At 43.1% G+C, this 15,250-nt stretch overlaps 1 protein-coding gene across 3 annotated transcripts in view; it reads right to left on the bottom strand.

Moving 5' to 3' along the window:
- The window catches only part of MLLT10 (MLLT10 histone lysine methyltransferase DOT1L cofactor), a 213,016-nt gene that overhangs the window by 135,479 nt on the left and 62,287 nt on the right, over positions 1 to 15,250 (bottom strand). For all 3 annotated transcript variants that reach the window (XM_067562351.1, XM_067562352.1, XM_067562353.1), the window contains one exon: positions 11,607 to 11,710. In XM_067562351.1, the coding sequence (XP_067418452.1) occupies positions 11,607 to 11,710 (104 nt within the window). The remainder of the gene's footprint in view (positions 1 to 11,606; positions 11,711 to 15,250) is intronic.

Raw genomic sequence — 15,250 nt, 5'->3', positions numbered from 1 at the left:
GACTTGTGAGTGCAAGAGAGTTGTTCCAGCACCATCACGTGCAGTAGGAAGAAATTGAGAGGAAGGAAGGCCGGCAGTGCCATATATACGAGCACCTACGCGTGACGCTGCAGAGGGTGCTAGAGCCAGTCCTACGGATACCACTCGGGGAAAAACTTCCGGCACAGGTGCATGTGGTGCACACACACACCTAAATAAGAATGGACATGAGCAAGCACTCGAAGAAGAACATAGTCTGATTTATATGAAAATTGAAAGCAACACTGGTAAGAAAATTGGGTTATGGATGCAAATCTACTTTGTCTCTGTCAAAAACTGTGCAAGGAGGGTCAGCCATAAAAGCCTGCAGCTTCACAACTCTCCTGACCAAACAATAGCTACTAAGAATGCTATCTTCATCAAGAGAGCAAACAAGGTATATGTGGTTATAGTTTCAGAGGGACCCCCCATTAACAACAAAAGAACCAAATTTAAATCCTGGATCGCTAAAAGGAGGGAAGTCTGTCGAAACCTTTCATCACCAAATAGTCAAATAGGTGGAGAAAACCAACCTCCCATTTACATGAGGATGAAATGCAGAGAAGGCTGATAAATGCACTTTCATGGAACTGACCAGAAGACCTGTTCCTTTCAGATGGAGCACACTATCCAAAATAAACTGAAAAGAAGGGCTGACGTCCTTCTGCTGGAACAACAATGAAAAGCTCTTCCATTCCATGAAGTAAATGTATCTGGTGCAGAACTTTCTGCTATTTAAAAGAACATTCTGTACCACAGCAAAACAGACAACTTTTCAAGTATCAAGCTACTGAGAATCCAAGCAGTCAGGTGTAGGCCTAGAGGGCTGGAACAATGAGATGACTGATTCTTTGGATGTGGAGAAAGCAGTGGACATGATATACCTTGACTTTAGCAAAGCTTTTGATACTGTCTCCCACAGTATTCTTATCAGCAAGTTAAAGTAGTATGGGTTGGATGAATGGACTATAAAGCTATGGATAGAAAGAATGCTGTCTAGATCATCGGGCTCAACAGGTAGTGATCAACAGTTTGCTGTCTAGTTGGCAGCCAGTAACAAGCAGAGTACCTCAGGGTTCAGTGCTGGGGCCAGTTTTGTTCAACATCTTCATTAATGACCTGGAGGATGGGGTAGATTGCACCCTCAGCAAGTTTGCAGATGACATTAAGCTGGGGGAAGTGGTTGATATGCTGAAGGGCAGGGATAGGATACAGAGTGACCTAGACAAATTAGAGGATTGAGCCAAAAGAAATCTGATGAGGTTCAACAAGGACAAGTGCAGAGTCCTGCACTTAGGACAGAAGAATCCCATGCACTGCTACAGACTGGGGACTGACTGGCTAGGTAGCAATTCAGCAGAAAAGGACCTGGGGGTTACAGTGGACAAGAAGCTGGATATTGTTCCGACAGGTTAGTGATCCCCCAGAGTCAATAATGAGTCAGTTAGGGAATAAATGAGTTTTATTATGAAAAACAGGAGTAGTATAGATTTTCAACTAGTTATACCCATCTAAACAAACAACTAAGTATAAAATATAGACTAATATAATAGGATATAAAAACAATTAACCACAAAACATAAATTGATATAAGAAAATATTAAACAGGCAACTAACTATAAAGAACTAAACTAATGTTAAACAGACAGTGGTTCCCTGCCCGGGAATCAAACCCTGGTCTCCCACATGGCAGGCAGGGACACTTACCACTATACTACACAGACAGACAGTTAATTGCAGGACACAGAAAGGGGTTACACAGATGGTTAACTGCAAGGCACAAACGGGCGGTTAACTGCAAGGCACAGACTGATACAAAGGAATGTTAAACAGACAACGTAGTAGAATACAGACTGATAGTAACTCCTCACCACACAGACTAGAATCCACAGCATTACTCGATTTCGGCCGGGAAAAACACGGGAGCGGGAGAGTCGGGACCAGTTGATCAGGCTGGTTGCGATGAGGCTCTCAGCGGGGGCTTGGGAAAGACCCCTCTTTATGGACTAAATGGGACATGAAGGGTTAACTGATTGGTCAAGGGATGGGATATGGGCTTCGTGCCAGCACCGGATTGGCCGAGGGACATTTGCAGTTTTCCTGGTTTCTGGGGAGCTTCGTTTCCCATGGTCAGTTACATTCCCCATATATGACGTGAGAGCCAAAGGTGCAGCCGATTCCATGGTTACGCCCTAATAAGGTCAGGTCGTGGATTGACTGTTAGCACCGAATGGGTGGGCGGGGCGAGGGGTGGTCATGTGCAGGAACTGTGCTGCAAGAGATATGAGTCAACAGTGTGCCCTTATTGTCAAGAAGGTTAATGGCATACTGGGTTGCATTACTAGGAGCATTGCCAGCAGATCGAGGGAAGTGATTATTTCCCTCTATTTGGTATTGGTGAGGCCTCATTTGGAGTACTATGTCCAGTTTTGGGGGCCCCACTACAGAAAAGATGTGGACAAATTGGAAAGAGTCCAGTGGAGAGCAACAAAAATTATTAGGGGGCTGAAGTACATGACTTATGAGGAGAGTCTGAGGGAATTAGGCTTGTTTAGCCTGCAAAAGAGAAGAATAAAGGCGGATTTGATAACAGCCTTTAACTACCTGAAAAGGGGTTCCAGGGAGGATGAAACTAGGCTGTTTTCAGTAGTAGTAGATGGCAGAGCTATGAGCAGCAATCTCAAGTTGTCATGGGGGAGATCTAGGTTGGATATTAGGAAAAACTTTTTCACTAGGAGGGTGGTGAAGCACTGGAATGGGTTACCTAGGGAGGTGGTGGAATCTCCATCTTTAGAGGTTTTTAGGTGCAGCTTGACAAAGCTCTGACTGGGATGATTTAGTTGGGGTTGGTCCTGCTTTGAGCAGGGGGCTGGACGAGATGACCTCTTAAGGCCCCTTCCAATCCTAATCTTCTATGATTCTATGGAATGCAGAGCCTGGTTGTGGTCCTGAAAAATTAAGTCTCAGACCTAAGGGAGAGTTATGTGATCTAGAATGGAGAGGTTCAAAAGGTCAGAGAACCAGTGCTGATAGGCCAAAATGTCACTATCAAAAATCAGAACATCATGAACTTGTCTGAGTTTGCCCAGTACCCTGGGCACCAAAGGGATGGGAGGAAAGCATAGAAAAGCTTCCCTTTCCATGACAGTAGAAAAGCATCCATCATAGACCCTGGGCTAAGACCTCCTCTTGAACAGAGCTGGTAACTCCTGTTCTGTTGTGTGGCAAACAGGTCAACTTCTGGCATTCCCAAAATCTGGAAAATTGACTTTGTTGCATCAGGCCTGAGACCCCATTCATGATCTCTGCTGAATGATCTGCTGAGATGGTTGACTAGACAGTTCTGAGATCCAGGGAGGTGAGAAGCTTTGAGATAAATGTCATTGTGGATGCAAAAGGACCAGAGATTCAGTGCTTCTTGGCAAAAGAGTACATACTTAGCATCTCTCTGTTTGTTGAGATAAAACATGGCTGCAGCGTCACCTGTAAGCACCTGTGCAGAATATGCTGCAAGTATGGGGAAAAGTTTGACAGGCTAGACAAACAGCTTGAAGCTCCCTGACACTGCTGGGGAGCGGACAGACAAAGACCTGACAAAAGACCTTGGGTCTGAAAGTTCCCCAAGCACACACCCCATCCAAGAGATGATGCCTCTGTGATTAAGGTCATGGACGGAAAAGTTGGAACAAAGGGAACTCTGCTGCATACATTATCCAAGACCATCCAACAGCCTTAGGAAGACAAGACAGCTGCAGTTACATGAGTCAGCATTTCCAATGGAATACAAGAGAGATGATAGACAGATTTCAGCCACCACTGCATGACCCAGAAGTCAAGCTTGGCATGCTAAGTCATGTATGTGCAAGCTGCCATGTGCCCCAAACATTTCAGGCAATTCCTTACAGTTGTACTTGAATACAACTTGAACTGTAAGCACAATTGCTTGAAACCTGGCCTATTGTAAATATGCCTTTGCTGGCATCAAGTTGAGAACCACCCCTATAAATTCAATTATTTGTACAGGGTAGAATACTGATTTTTCATTGTTGATTAACAGGCCCAACACATTTAAGAGGGACTGCATCTTCTCAATGCCATCCTCTACTTGCTCTCTGGACTGACCCTGATACAGGGACATATGAAATCCTACCTTCTTGATGTGTGCTGCCAGCCCCGCCACACATGTTGTGAATACTCGGGGTGCTGAGGACAGCCCAAAGAGGAAGACTGTGAACTCATAATGAACTGCTACTACGACAAATCTTAAAAATTTCCTGACTCTTGCGTAGAGTTACATGGAAACATGCGTTCTTTAAGTCGAGGACAGTGAACCAGTTCTGAGACAGGGAAAGGATAACAAAAGCTAGAGTTACCATACAAATCTTTATCTATTCTTTGAGATTTTGCAGGTCTAAAGTAGGTCATAAGCTTCCCTTGGACTTTCGAATGAGAAAATAGCCAGGAGAGAATCCCCTTCCCTAATGCTGAAGAGGCACTTACTCTATGGCCCAACTGCAATAGAGACTGCACCTCTTAAACTAGTTAACAGTTTCATGAGTGTGTCCCTGAAAAGAAATGGGAGAACAGAAATGAACTGCAAGGTATATCTCTGGCAGGTCTATACTACTGCTTAAGACCCTCTCCCACTGACACAGCTTCTGCCTCTCTTAGAGGTGGAGTAATTATGCAGACGGGAGAGTGCTCTCCTGTCAGGATACACCATCTTCACCAGACGCACTACAGTGGTGCAGCTGTGCTGATGTAGCGATTCTAGTGTAGACCTGCTCTCAGTTCCATCATGCTTACAACAGACAAGTGGGTTCTAATGTGGGACCAAGATCTGAGGAAGTGGGACAAGTGGCTGCCAAAGGGAGGTGAGATCTAATGGTGTGATTTGTTGTCCTCGACCAAGGAGTCAAGTAGACAGGTTGGAAGAGGTCTGATGCTTGGATAGCAGAAGGTGGAGGCAAAGGAGATAATCTCTTTTTCCGAGACCTTCATCATCTCTTGGATTGACCTGGCTGTCCAGTCAGGTAGAAAGAGAAACTCTGTTGGGTGTGAGGACAGAACTGCTTTCTCCTTGAGGCTGGAGTGTAAATGCCAAAGGATTTTAAGGCCACCCTTGAATCCTTAAGAGAATGCAGAATAAGCTGGAGCCCTTGAAAGGCAAGTCCTCAATCATCCCCTGGACTTCAGAAAGCAAACCTGATCACTGCAGACAAGAAGTAGGACACATGATCCCCATTATTGCCATGACACAAGCAGCCCAATTTGCCTCATTCAGTGCTGCCTGCAAAGATGTACAAGCAACCAGATACCTTTCATTTCAAAGAGCCTTCAACTCATTCATCACGTCATCTGGTAGCTTGTCAGTAAATGTGGACATTGAGTCCCATATTGAATAATCACAATATGGCAACATAGCCTAATGGGTCACAATCCTGAACTGTAAACCTGAAGACGAATAAACCAATCCCCCAAATAAGTCTATTTCTTTACAGCCTAAACTTTGGGAGTTGATTGAAAATGCCCTTTTCTGGCCTTTTCATTCACCACCACATGATACCGCTTTTCTCAATTATTTTAGTAGTAAAAGTCAGAAAAGCAAGAGTCAGACAAAGGGTTTTTGAAGACTCTAATATAGCCTCATCAATAGGCAAGACCAGTCTAGAAGGACCTATGGAAAATAAAATGTCCACTAGGCTTGTGAGTGTAACCCTGGACCAGTTGAACCTGTAATCCCAAGGCAGTAGCCACCCTTCTCAATAGATCCTGATAGGTTTTGTAGTCATCTGCAACAGGAGAGAACTCTGGTTTTATAGCCTCATCCAGAGAAGAGGAGGAAGTACTGAAAGGAGGCACCAGTGTGTGTCCATCTGCTCTGGACCTCCTCCATCTAAAGCTAGTTGGATAACTTCTACAGATTGCTGGGTACTGATATCAGAATGGGAATGGTGTCTCCGTCTGGATCTCACAGCACGGTAACATGGAGAAGAAGCCCTGGAATCAAGAGGAAATCCCCAGAGATTCTAAAAGGACCATTACTGCATTTGTTAAGGTACTGGAGCCCAGCCTCATAGCAATCTGTCTCTTGACTAGTTACTGTAAGGAGCATGGTATCAAGATCTGCAAACTAAGGTGAACCTCATGATCTTCTGAAATAGGAATCCAACCTGTAGGAAACCACTTCAGAATAAGAGGATGAATCAGCATCAGAATTCCAATGAGATACAGTACCGAGTGGAGAAGCCAGTGAACAGGACTGAGGAGATGTGGACAGTACCAGTTGTAGCATATGGGGCTTTCCTATTGAAGGTACCATGTCTTGAGTCCAACATCCCAATGCACCAGAACCAGACAGCAGAGATGCCAGGTTCATTGTTGACAGTGCTAATGTACAGGTATCAAGGTAGATCCTGGAGTTGGAGCCTGCATGCTAGGAATAGGAGGAGCTGCAATCTCATCCTGCATAAGTGGTGAGTCCAATATTGACAGAGACAGAAGGTCTCTTGTTCACATACACCTCTGGCATCGTTAGTACTGATAAAGCGACACACACCATGGAGGAAGTCAACGCTGCTGAAAGTATAGGCAATGGAATCCATCTCAACAGTACCACTGCTCTATCGATGCCCAACTTCTTTCTGTGAGGATTCCAAGGAGACTCAGTCCATGGCCAAAAGATGACTTCTGCTCAAAAGAAGTACAGGTGCTAGACTTCTCCTGGTGCTTACATGGTCTGGGGGACAGAGAATGTCGTCTTCTCTCTTGCTCCCTTCAATGCAGGGAAGGCACTAAGTCCAGCAGTGCACTCTGGAAAGGAGTCAAGTCCAAACACCCATGTACTGAATGGGTAGGTACCAAATGAGGACAGAATGCTGCCTTTGTTAAGATGTGTTGTATAGTCAGACCTCCCTCAGCATCTTGATTTGGGTCTTAAACCCTCTGCAAATAAGGCACATATGCCTAACATGATGTTCCCGTCAGCAATTTAAACATCTGGAACGGGGACCACTGACTGGCATGGACTTACTACAGCCAAAACAGCATTTGAAACCCAGGAACTTCAGCATGCCCCAATACCAAGCTGAAACTCAAGAATTACAAAACAAACAAAAAATGAATATAAAAGATACTTAAAAAAGGGTACCACTACAAACCAACTAATTTAACTAAGCTAAAGAACTACATACAAAAAATATCTTTAGACGAGAACTAAAGGAGAAAGGTAAGGCGAGGGAAGCGCTCACTCACACTCCATCTACCAACCATGGGCGGTGAGAAGGAACTGAGAAGGGTTAGGGCAACTATGCCCTTTAGACTCTCAGCTAGTAGCATGAGAGCGTGGAGGGTAGGTGCACTGCCCCAACAGGTACTACTATCGAAAGAAGTTCTCCAGCTCCAGTGCACTGGTGCGCAAACACCTGAATTCGAAAGGACATTTGCAAGCACTTAAGAAACACAGCTATACGAACCCCAATTTTTCTTTTCAAACCTTTTTATTAGCATAAAATTCACAAAACTAGCTTTATATCTCTATTTTATCCATATTATTGTACATTCAATCTATTTTACCAAAAATTATGTGTCCCCCAAAACCTTGGTCAACTCAAGGTTCTACTGAACATAATTCCAACCCCTTTAATTAAGTATCATGCTACTTCACATATCTGTTCACTAGTCACAGAATTCTAGTCACCGAATACCATAAAGCACCAGGATTAAGAAAGGCTCATTTTTTTACATAATGGAAATAATGTTGTTTCATGGCATTCGTTAAAAAACAAATTGGCTTTGGGGTTGGGAGAGAAGGGAGAAGAGTGAATGATAAAGGAATTGAAAGTACAAAATATAATTAAGGCCCTTGTCCTGCAAATACTTATTCATATGAGAAATTTAAGGCATACAAGCAATCTCATTGAGTTTAATGGGACTATATGCATGATTAAAGTTAATCATGCATAAATGTTTTCAGGAGAAAACCTTAAATATTATTTTCATGGTGAAAGAAAACTTGAAATTTACTGTTCGCCATGAAAAATAAGATACATATGAAAAATCTGTTTGACTGGACTGAAAACATATGCGTAATTCAGTTTAGGCTAATTAACAAATAACATTTTCCAGATTTGGCAAAATATTGCAATTGCACTGTGGATTGACACACATAGGCAAGTGATGAATGCTGAAACATAATGCTGCACTGCTTAAAGCAGGAGGATAAAACTAGAGAATTTGCATTTAGACAATATGCTACAGCAGAATGGATGCAGCCTGAGTTAAAATATATATACACATTTACAGTACAAACTCCAGAACATTTTCATAATTTGTTGTGTTTTTGATAAACTGTATACAAGTTATCCTTTTAGAGTTGAGACTGCTCAAAGTAAAGCTTCAACAAGCTAAACTGGAAGGGGAAAAGAAAGGTTACTTACCTTACAGTAACTGGAGTTCTTCAAGATGTGTGATTCCTATCTGTATTCCAGTGAGGGTGCACACATGCTGCACGCACCTAAGATCTATACAGTGTCTATCAGTGCCAAAGTTTACCTGCCTCAAGAGAGATTCCAATCTGTAAAGTATCTTGTCACTTAGCTTCATCTGAGTGGCTCAAAGATGTCAGTTTACACCTGCTTCATCCTTCTAGGTCACATGGCTTCATGTACTTATGTGATATCCTTCACAAGACTGCCTTCTGTGTCTGCAGGCTTGATTATGGACAGGCTATATGCTGAGAAACAGTCTGGACAAATTAATTTTGATTCCCTCTCCCCCACCCCGAGTACGAGCATCTCTCTCTCATGGTGGGAGAAAAAGGAAGCAGGGTATGTGTGGGGGAGGGGGCTATTTGTTCTTCCTCCACCTACAAAGAGACTGATCACAGATGATTCCTTAATACGGTGGAGAACCCATCTGGATGAACATGTCACAAAAGCTACATGGACTCCCCAAGAATCCCAATTGCACATAAATCCACTGGAGTTACCATTCATTCGAAATCTGCATGTCCAAATCATGTCGGACAACCTCAAAACAGTGTTCTACGTCAACAAACAAGGGATAACAAGGTCCTCCACTCTTTGCATAGAAGCGGTCAATATTTGGAAGTGGGGTATTCGCCACCAGATCATCCTCTTGGCAGTGCACCTTTCAGGATTCACAAGAAGTTAGCAGACAGTCTCAGCAGGCACTTTTCCAGGCACCAAGAATGGGAACTACATGATTCAGTGGTTCAGAATATTTTGACAATGGGGATCCCCCTCTTGGAACCTCTTTACATCTCAGGAGAACAAGAAATGCCCAATCTATTATTCTGGGGCAGTGGTTCTTAACCTTTCCAAACTACTGTACCCCTGAAGCCTGAGTCCCACCCCCACGGGGCTGAGGCATGTAACTTAGTTTCATGGCGCCCCTGTGGCTCCAGGCAATTGCCTTTCTTGCCACCCCCAATACCAGATCTGCACTTGCGACCCCTCTAAACCCCCAGGTTAAGAAACACTGTTCTGGGGACTCAAAGTCAGGGGTCCAAAGGAGATCAGTTCCTAGTTCTATGGTTAGAACAAATAACATGCCTCCCCACTCATTCCATTCTTATCTTGGGTCCTGAAAAAGCAAGAGTGTTGGGGACCCTGATTGCTTCCAGATGGCCTAGACATTTTGTTTCCCCAACATTCTCCAGATGTCAGCATGTCCATGCATCTGTATCCAACTGTTCCTGGCCCTAATAACCCAGGACAAAGACAAGATCAAGCATCTCTAAACCTAAGCCTGGTATTTGAATGGGCAAGGAACTGAGAAAGACATTCTTAGAAGCAGTTCAATCTATCCTTTATAATAGCAGGAAGAATCTACAAGAAAGTGCTACATGGCAAACGGAAAAGCATTCTCTATCTGGTGTCATCATCGTTGGATAACACCAAGGGATTCCAACATCCCTGTCATCTTGAAATATCTCCTGTCCTTAAAAACTTCAGGTCTATCTCTTAACTCCCTATAGGTGCACTTAGTACCTATCAGCACCTGTCACCCTCTGGTTCACAACCACTCTATCGTCACTCATCCTGTGACAGTACGTTTTCTAACATGCATAGTTAGAACCTTTTCCCGATGCTGAAACCTATCCGGACGTGGGATCTCAGTCGAGTCCTATCGGCATTAACAAAGACTCCATCTGAATCCTTAGCCACATGTTCCTTAGCACACCTGTCGATGAAGGTTGCTTTTCTGGTGGCCATCACTTCAGTCAGAAGAGTAGGTGAACTGGGGGGCCCTTATGGCTGATCTACCTTACATGGTTACCATAGGGACAAAAGTTCCCTGATATTATACCCAAAATACACTCCTGAGGTGATCTTGGAATTCCACCTAAATCACACTATTCACTTATTTATCTTCTTCCCAAAGTCATATGCCACCAGTGAGAATAGGAACCTTCACTCTCTAGGTGTCCATTGAGGCGTGGCATTCTACCTGCAGAAGACTAAATCCTTTAGGAAATCACCTAATATTTGTTGTTTGTATTCACTGCACAACATATGAGGGATGAAGCAATCTTGTTCCAAAGACTATCCACATGGATTTCAGGTTGCATCTGGCTCTGTTATGAGTTGACAGAGACCACTCCCCTGCAAGGGGTGAGGCCACTTGGCTAGAGCACAGGCTGCATCAGTAGCCTCACTCCAAGAGGTGATTCTCCTGGAAATCTGTAAAGCAGCACTATACGTGGGACTCTGTTCAGGCTTTCATGAGACATTATGCCCTTGTGCAAGCTTCTACAGCAGACCCATCCTTTGGCAGAGCAGTCATCCTACTGGTGGTACACCAAGGGTTCTTGCACTCTCCTTCTCAATGAATATGGCTTGTGAATCATCCCCAGTGGAATACACACGAGGACCATCACTCAAAGAAGAAAAGTAGGTTACTTACCTTTCAGCAACTGGGGTTCTTCAAGATGTGTGCTCTTTATCTCTGTTCCATTACTCGTCCTCCTTCCCCTCTGCTGCATCCACTCCATTTCTCCCTCACTGATACTGGGGACAGTCCTGCTTCTGTGGTTAATGCCAGTTTCATGGCAATGTTGCTCTTTGGAACTAGGAGACGCAGTACCATGCTCCTTGTGAGCTCCTGACACTCCCGTTCCCTGGGTGCAGAGTCTCACTCAACTTAGGAGGTGTCAGAGAAGAGGTCCTCTTCTTGGATTAGAAACTGGAAGAAGATTTCTCTAGCTTCTTGCAAGAGCATTTCCTATCCTTCTCATGCCCCTGTTCGGAGGAGTCCTTAGCTATACTCTTATCAGCCTCAGAGATCACAGTATTCAGAAGGGTGCTCCTCAGTGACCCCACCCAATATACGGGGGGGGGGGGGGGGGGGGGGGGTGTTAATCCACAAAAAAGGTACTCGTTTCAATGAGAAAAAAAATCCAGCATTAAGCCTGTACTCTCACTCAGTTGCCCCGGGATTAGGTACCGCAGAAATACCAGAAATAAATTCTTTGTTCATTTTGGTTCTGTGATCTTCCGTTTATTTGTTTGATTGTTTTTTTTAAGAAAGGATTTCAGGTACATTAAATAATAATATACACTTACCATGTTACATGGAAAGCTTGTCGACATCCATGTTTGTTACATGTCATGCAAGCACCAGTTGCTGCTTTGCTTTCTCTGCCTTGTTCATCACAAATATAGCATGTCTATTAAAAAAAAAATTTAAATATAATACAAAGTACCCAAATTATTTTTGTGTTACTCACAGAAGTCATTTTGTATGATGTGCTAAAAAGACAAATTGATTTTTTCAATCTTGTAGTCAAGCTTACTTGAGGACTCCTTTACACAGTCTAATCACAATTTTTTTAAAAGCAGATTACTATATACAATGTTTATGATTTGCATAGCATTTTACCTTACTAAGTCCTGTACAAACATTAAATTAATTAACTAAAGCTACGCACCACCTCTATATTATCCTAATTCAGTAATATCCTAATTTTAAAGATGGGGAATATTGAGGCAGAGAGCTGAAACAACTTGTCTAATGGCCAAACAGCCAAAAGTTAATGTGATTAGAACTCAATATTTTCCCAACTCACCAACCCTGTGCTCATTCCTTCAAATTACTGGATTACTCTCCTGTGTTTGCTTATAAGTACAGTTAGTAGTAGCAATAGGATCAGCAATAGGATCAGTCTCTAAGTATGCTAGGTACCATATAAACATATAGAATAGCCTAGTTTATGTCCAGAGGAGCTTCCTATTTAAAGTTCAACTTAAAATTTTTATGTAATGCATGTTTGCATACAAATAAGTGGAAATAGATTTTCAGAAGTCTCACAATATGTCTCCAAGCATACCTGAGGTTCAAAGGCCTTTAATCAAGTTTAGTAATGCTATTAAACACAGTTTTTCTTTAAATGAATCTAAAACAGCACAGCTTTATAACCACCTGTTTTGAACCTAGTCTAGCTGGAACCTTGTTTAAACTGAGTTTAATTAAGGTTCCTACATTCATTTCAAAGGTCAAAGAACAAGTTAGATATAAAGCAAATTGTCAGATTTCTAAAAATATCATTAAAGAATCTCACCAAATGTACACTAATTAGAGGGATCGACAGCAATTTTTACAAATTATCAATTAAGTGAGCAAATAATCAAGAACAAAAATAATCCATCAAAATGTATTTCATTATTTGACAAGTGTATTTTAATTGTAATTATAAATACTTAATAGATACACTGCAGCATGTGCACTAATTTTATAAAATAATGAAGGCTTAATTATAATGAACTTCACTATAAGTTCTATTAAAGCACTGATGAGAAGTGAGTAAAATTACTGCTTTTTTTTAATACAAATATTGGGGTGTGCTGTTGTGTAAATTAAGAGAGATTCTGCTATTCCATTTTTATAATATAGTTGCAACCTACTGCATAAACAGAATGCAAATGATTTCAACTAGAAATCCTTCATAGAAGTATCCTCTGATGTGGACAGGCCAAAAATAAAAGAAGGCCTTACTACATTAAAACAAAACCCTTAAATGCACACAGGGCTGTACAATGCCATTCTGACAGAGCCAAATTTCAGTGAGTGGTACTGCAAGCTCTGTGACAGGGAAGGTCAGGCCAGGCCAAACCCAAGTAGCACTGCAACCCTGCGTGTCGGATCACAACATCACTTGGCTTTGGGGCACTCTCAAATGTGGGTCCAAAGCAAACTTTTGCACTCTCTCTTCCCCCTTGGCAGGACGAGGATTAGAAGCAACTTTTGTTTGATTTCTGTTTTTCAATATCTCCTATGTTTAAACTTCACATTGAAGCAAAGAAGGAAATCACACTAATGCTTACATATGTTCACTTGAGTGGAGCAATAGGCAGTGATTGGGAAATACGGGGGGGGGGGAATTTAATGGGGGTAGAGAGTACAATTTAAGAAAAAAAGTATAAGAAAGAGGTGAATGTAAAAAAGAAAGAAAAACATAAAACAAAATACAGTAAATAAAGACGCAAAGAAATCAATGGAATTCTAAGTAAAGGGTGGAATGGCTTTTCATGGCCTTGACTGAACTAGAATTTAAGGTGTGCTGTTAGCGTATATTTGGTTACACATGCAAATTAAAATGCTTTAAAGAATCAAGTGTAGACAAGGTAGTATGCTTGGTCTCCACTAGATTTTTAAAAAGCATTAATAGCTTGCATGCTAATATCACACCTTAAATCCTAGTCTAGATAAGAACTATTCCTCAGATCTCGAAATGATTTTACTTAATTCCTTCTCACTCATCCAGTGCATCAAGATTACAGTTCACGTACTGTAGTACTAGAGATCACTTGCTGTTCCAACCCCACAATGAGTATCACATGATCTTCAATACTTATGTATTAAGAAAAGCAAGGTCACAGTAGTGTACTGGGGGGGGGGCGGAGGGAGGGAGAGAGAGGCCGGGAGGGTCAGGCACCCCGGCGCCAGCCTGTGTGTGTGTGGGTGGGGGAGAAAGAGGGCGCCAGGCCAGGCCAGCCCAGCCCTTCACCACACACAGGAGGCGGGGAACGCAGGAGGCTCTGAGGGACGCCCCTCAGCACCTCCCACTGTGCACGTGTGTGTGTCATGAAGGGCTGGGGGTGGGGGCGGCAGCCGCCCCACCCAAGCCAGTGCCGGGCTGGAGCAACAAATAAGTGTGGGTGGGAAGACGCGCCGGGAGGGCCCTTCACGACGGGCAGTGAACACAGGAGACTCTGAGATGCCTTCAGCATCTTCCCCACACCCATGCGTGGTGAAGGGCCGCCCCTGGACCCCACCCCAAGCCGGGGGGAGTGAGGCCACCCCTGTCCAAGCTGGCGGGTAAGTGTGGGGAGGGGGGTGGAGCCAAGCCTGTATTTGCAAAAACTCCCCCAAGTTTCACCCCCCGCACAGAGCAGCTGGGGGGGGGCAGCGGCACCAGGATCCCTCCTGCCCTGTGAGGGGATGGGGGCATGTGAGGCCTGGGGGGAGAGAAGGGGGCGCGCAAATGTAGGCTTGGCCCCTGGGCACCGGAATTCCTCCATATGCCACTGCAAGGTCACCATCTAACAAACTCATTGACCTTTAATGCTGTGGCTTTAAATCCTTTATTTTGTTTGAACATTTCCCTGAACAGAAAACTTAAGTTCCAGCAAAATCCATAAAACACAAGATACACCTACTGCTGTATTACTTTATTGCCCAGAATTTTGCTAAGTATTATTCTAGTTGTTTTTCCTTAAATAAATCCCAGTAAGAGAAATGATATGAACATCTATTCAGTACGTAGTCCCTGTCTATTTCAGGACTTTGAACTACATTTAAGAATTGTGCCTAAGCACCATTTAAACTAGTTATGACCAAACTGTTTATAACATGATAAATGACTGATGAACTGCATTATAAATAGGTTTACAAAACAATGCCATAGATTAGCTACCAATTTATAACAAATTCAGCATAATTCAACCCTTCCTACACTAACCATAAAAACTAGGAGTACTCATTGCTTATCCCTCAGTGTAAAGAGGGCCAAACACACCATATCTTCCCTTTGCTACAAGGGCTAAAAGTCAGCTCTCAAGTCAAACTTCCTCACCACTCTGTTCTCTTTCTCGGTGATGCAGACTGAACTCAAAGGATTAAAGTTCTCTTCGTGTGGTAGTAGCCCAGGACTTTACAAAGTCAGTTAAACAGGCTACATATTAGCTGGACCTCTTCCTGATCCCAATTA

Source organism: Emydura macquarii, unplaced genomic scaffold (assembly GCF_026122565.2).
Source record: "Emydura macquarii macquarii isolate MOO-44397 ecotype Brisbane River unplaced genomic scaffold, CSIRO-AGI_Emac_v2 contig_2422, whole genome shotgun sequence".
In the NCBI taxonomy this organism is placed as follows: Eukaryota; Metazoa; Chordata; order Testudines; family Chelidae; genus Emydura; species Emydura macquarii.
Note: the sequence above shows the minus strand (reverse complement) of the source record. Positions and strands in the feature narration are given on the sequence as shown.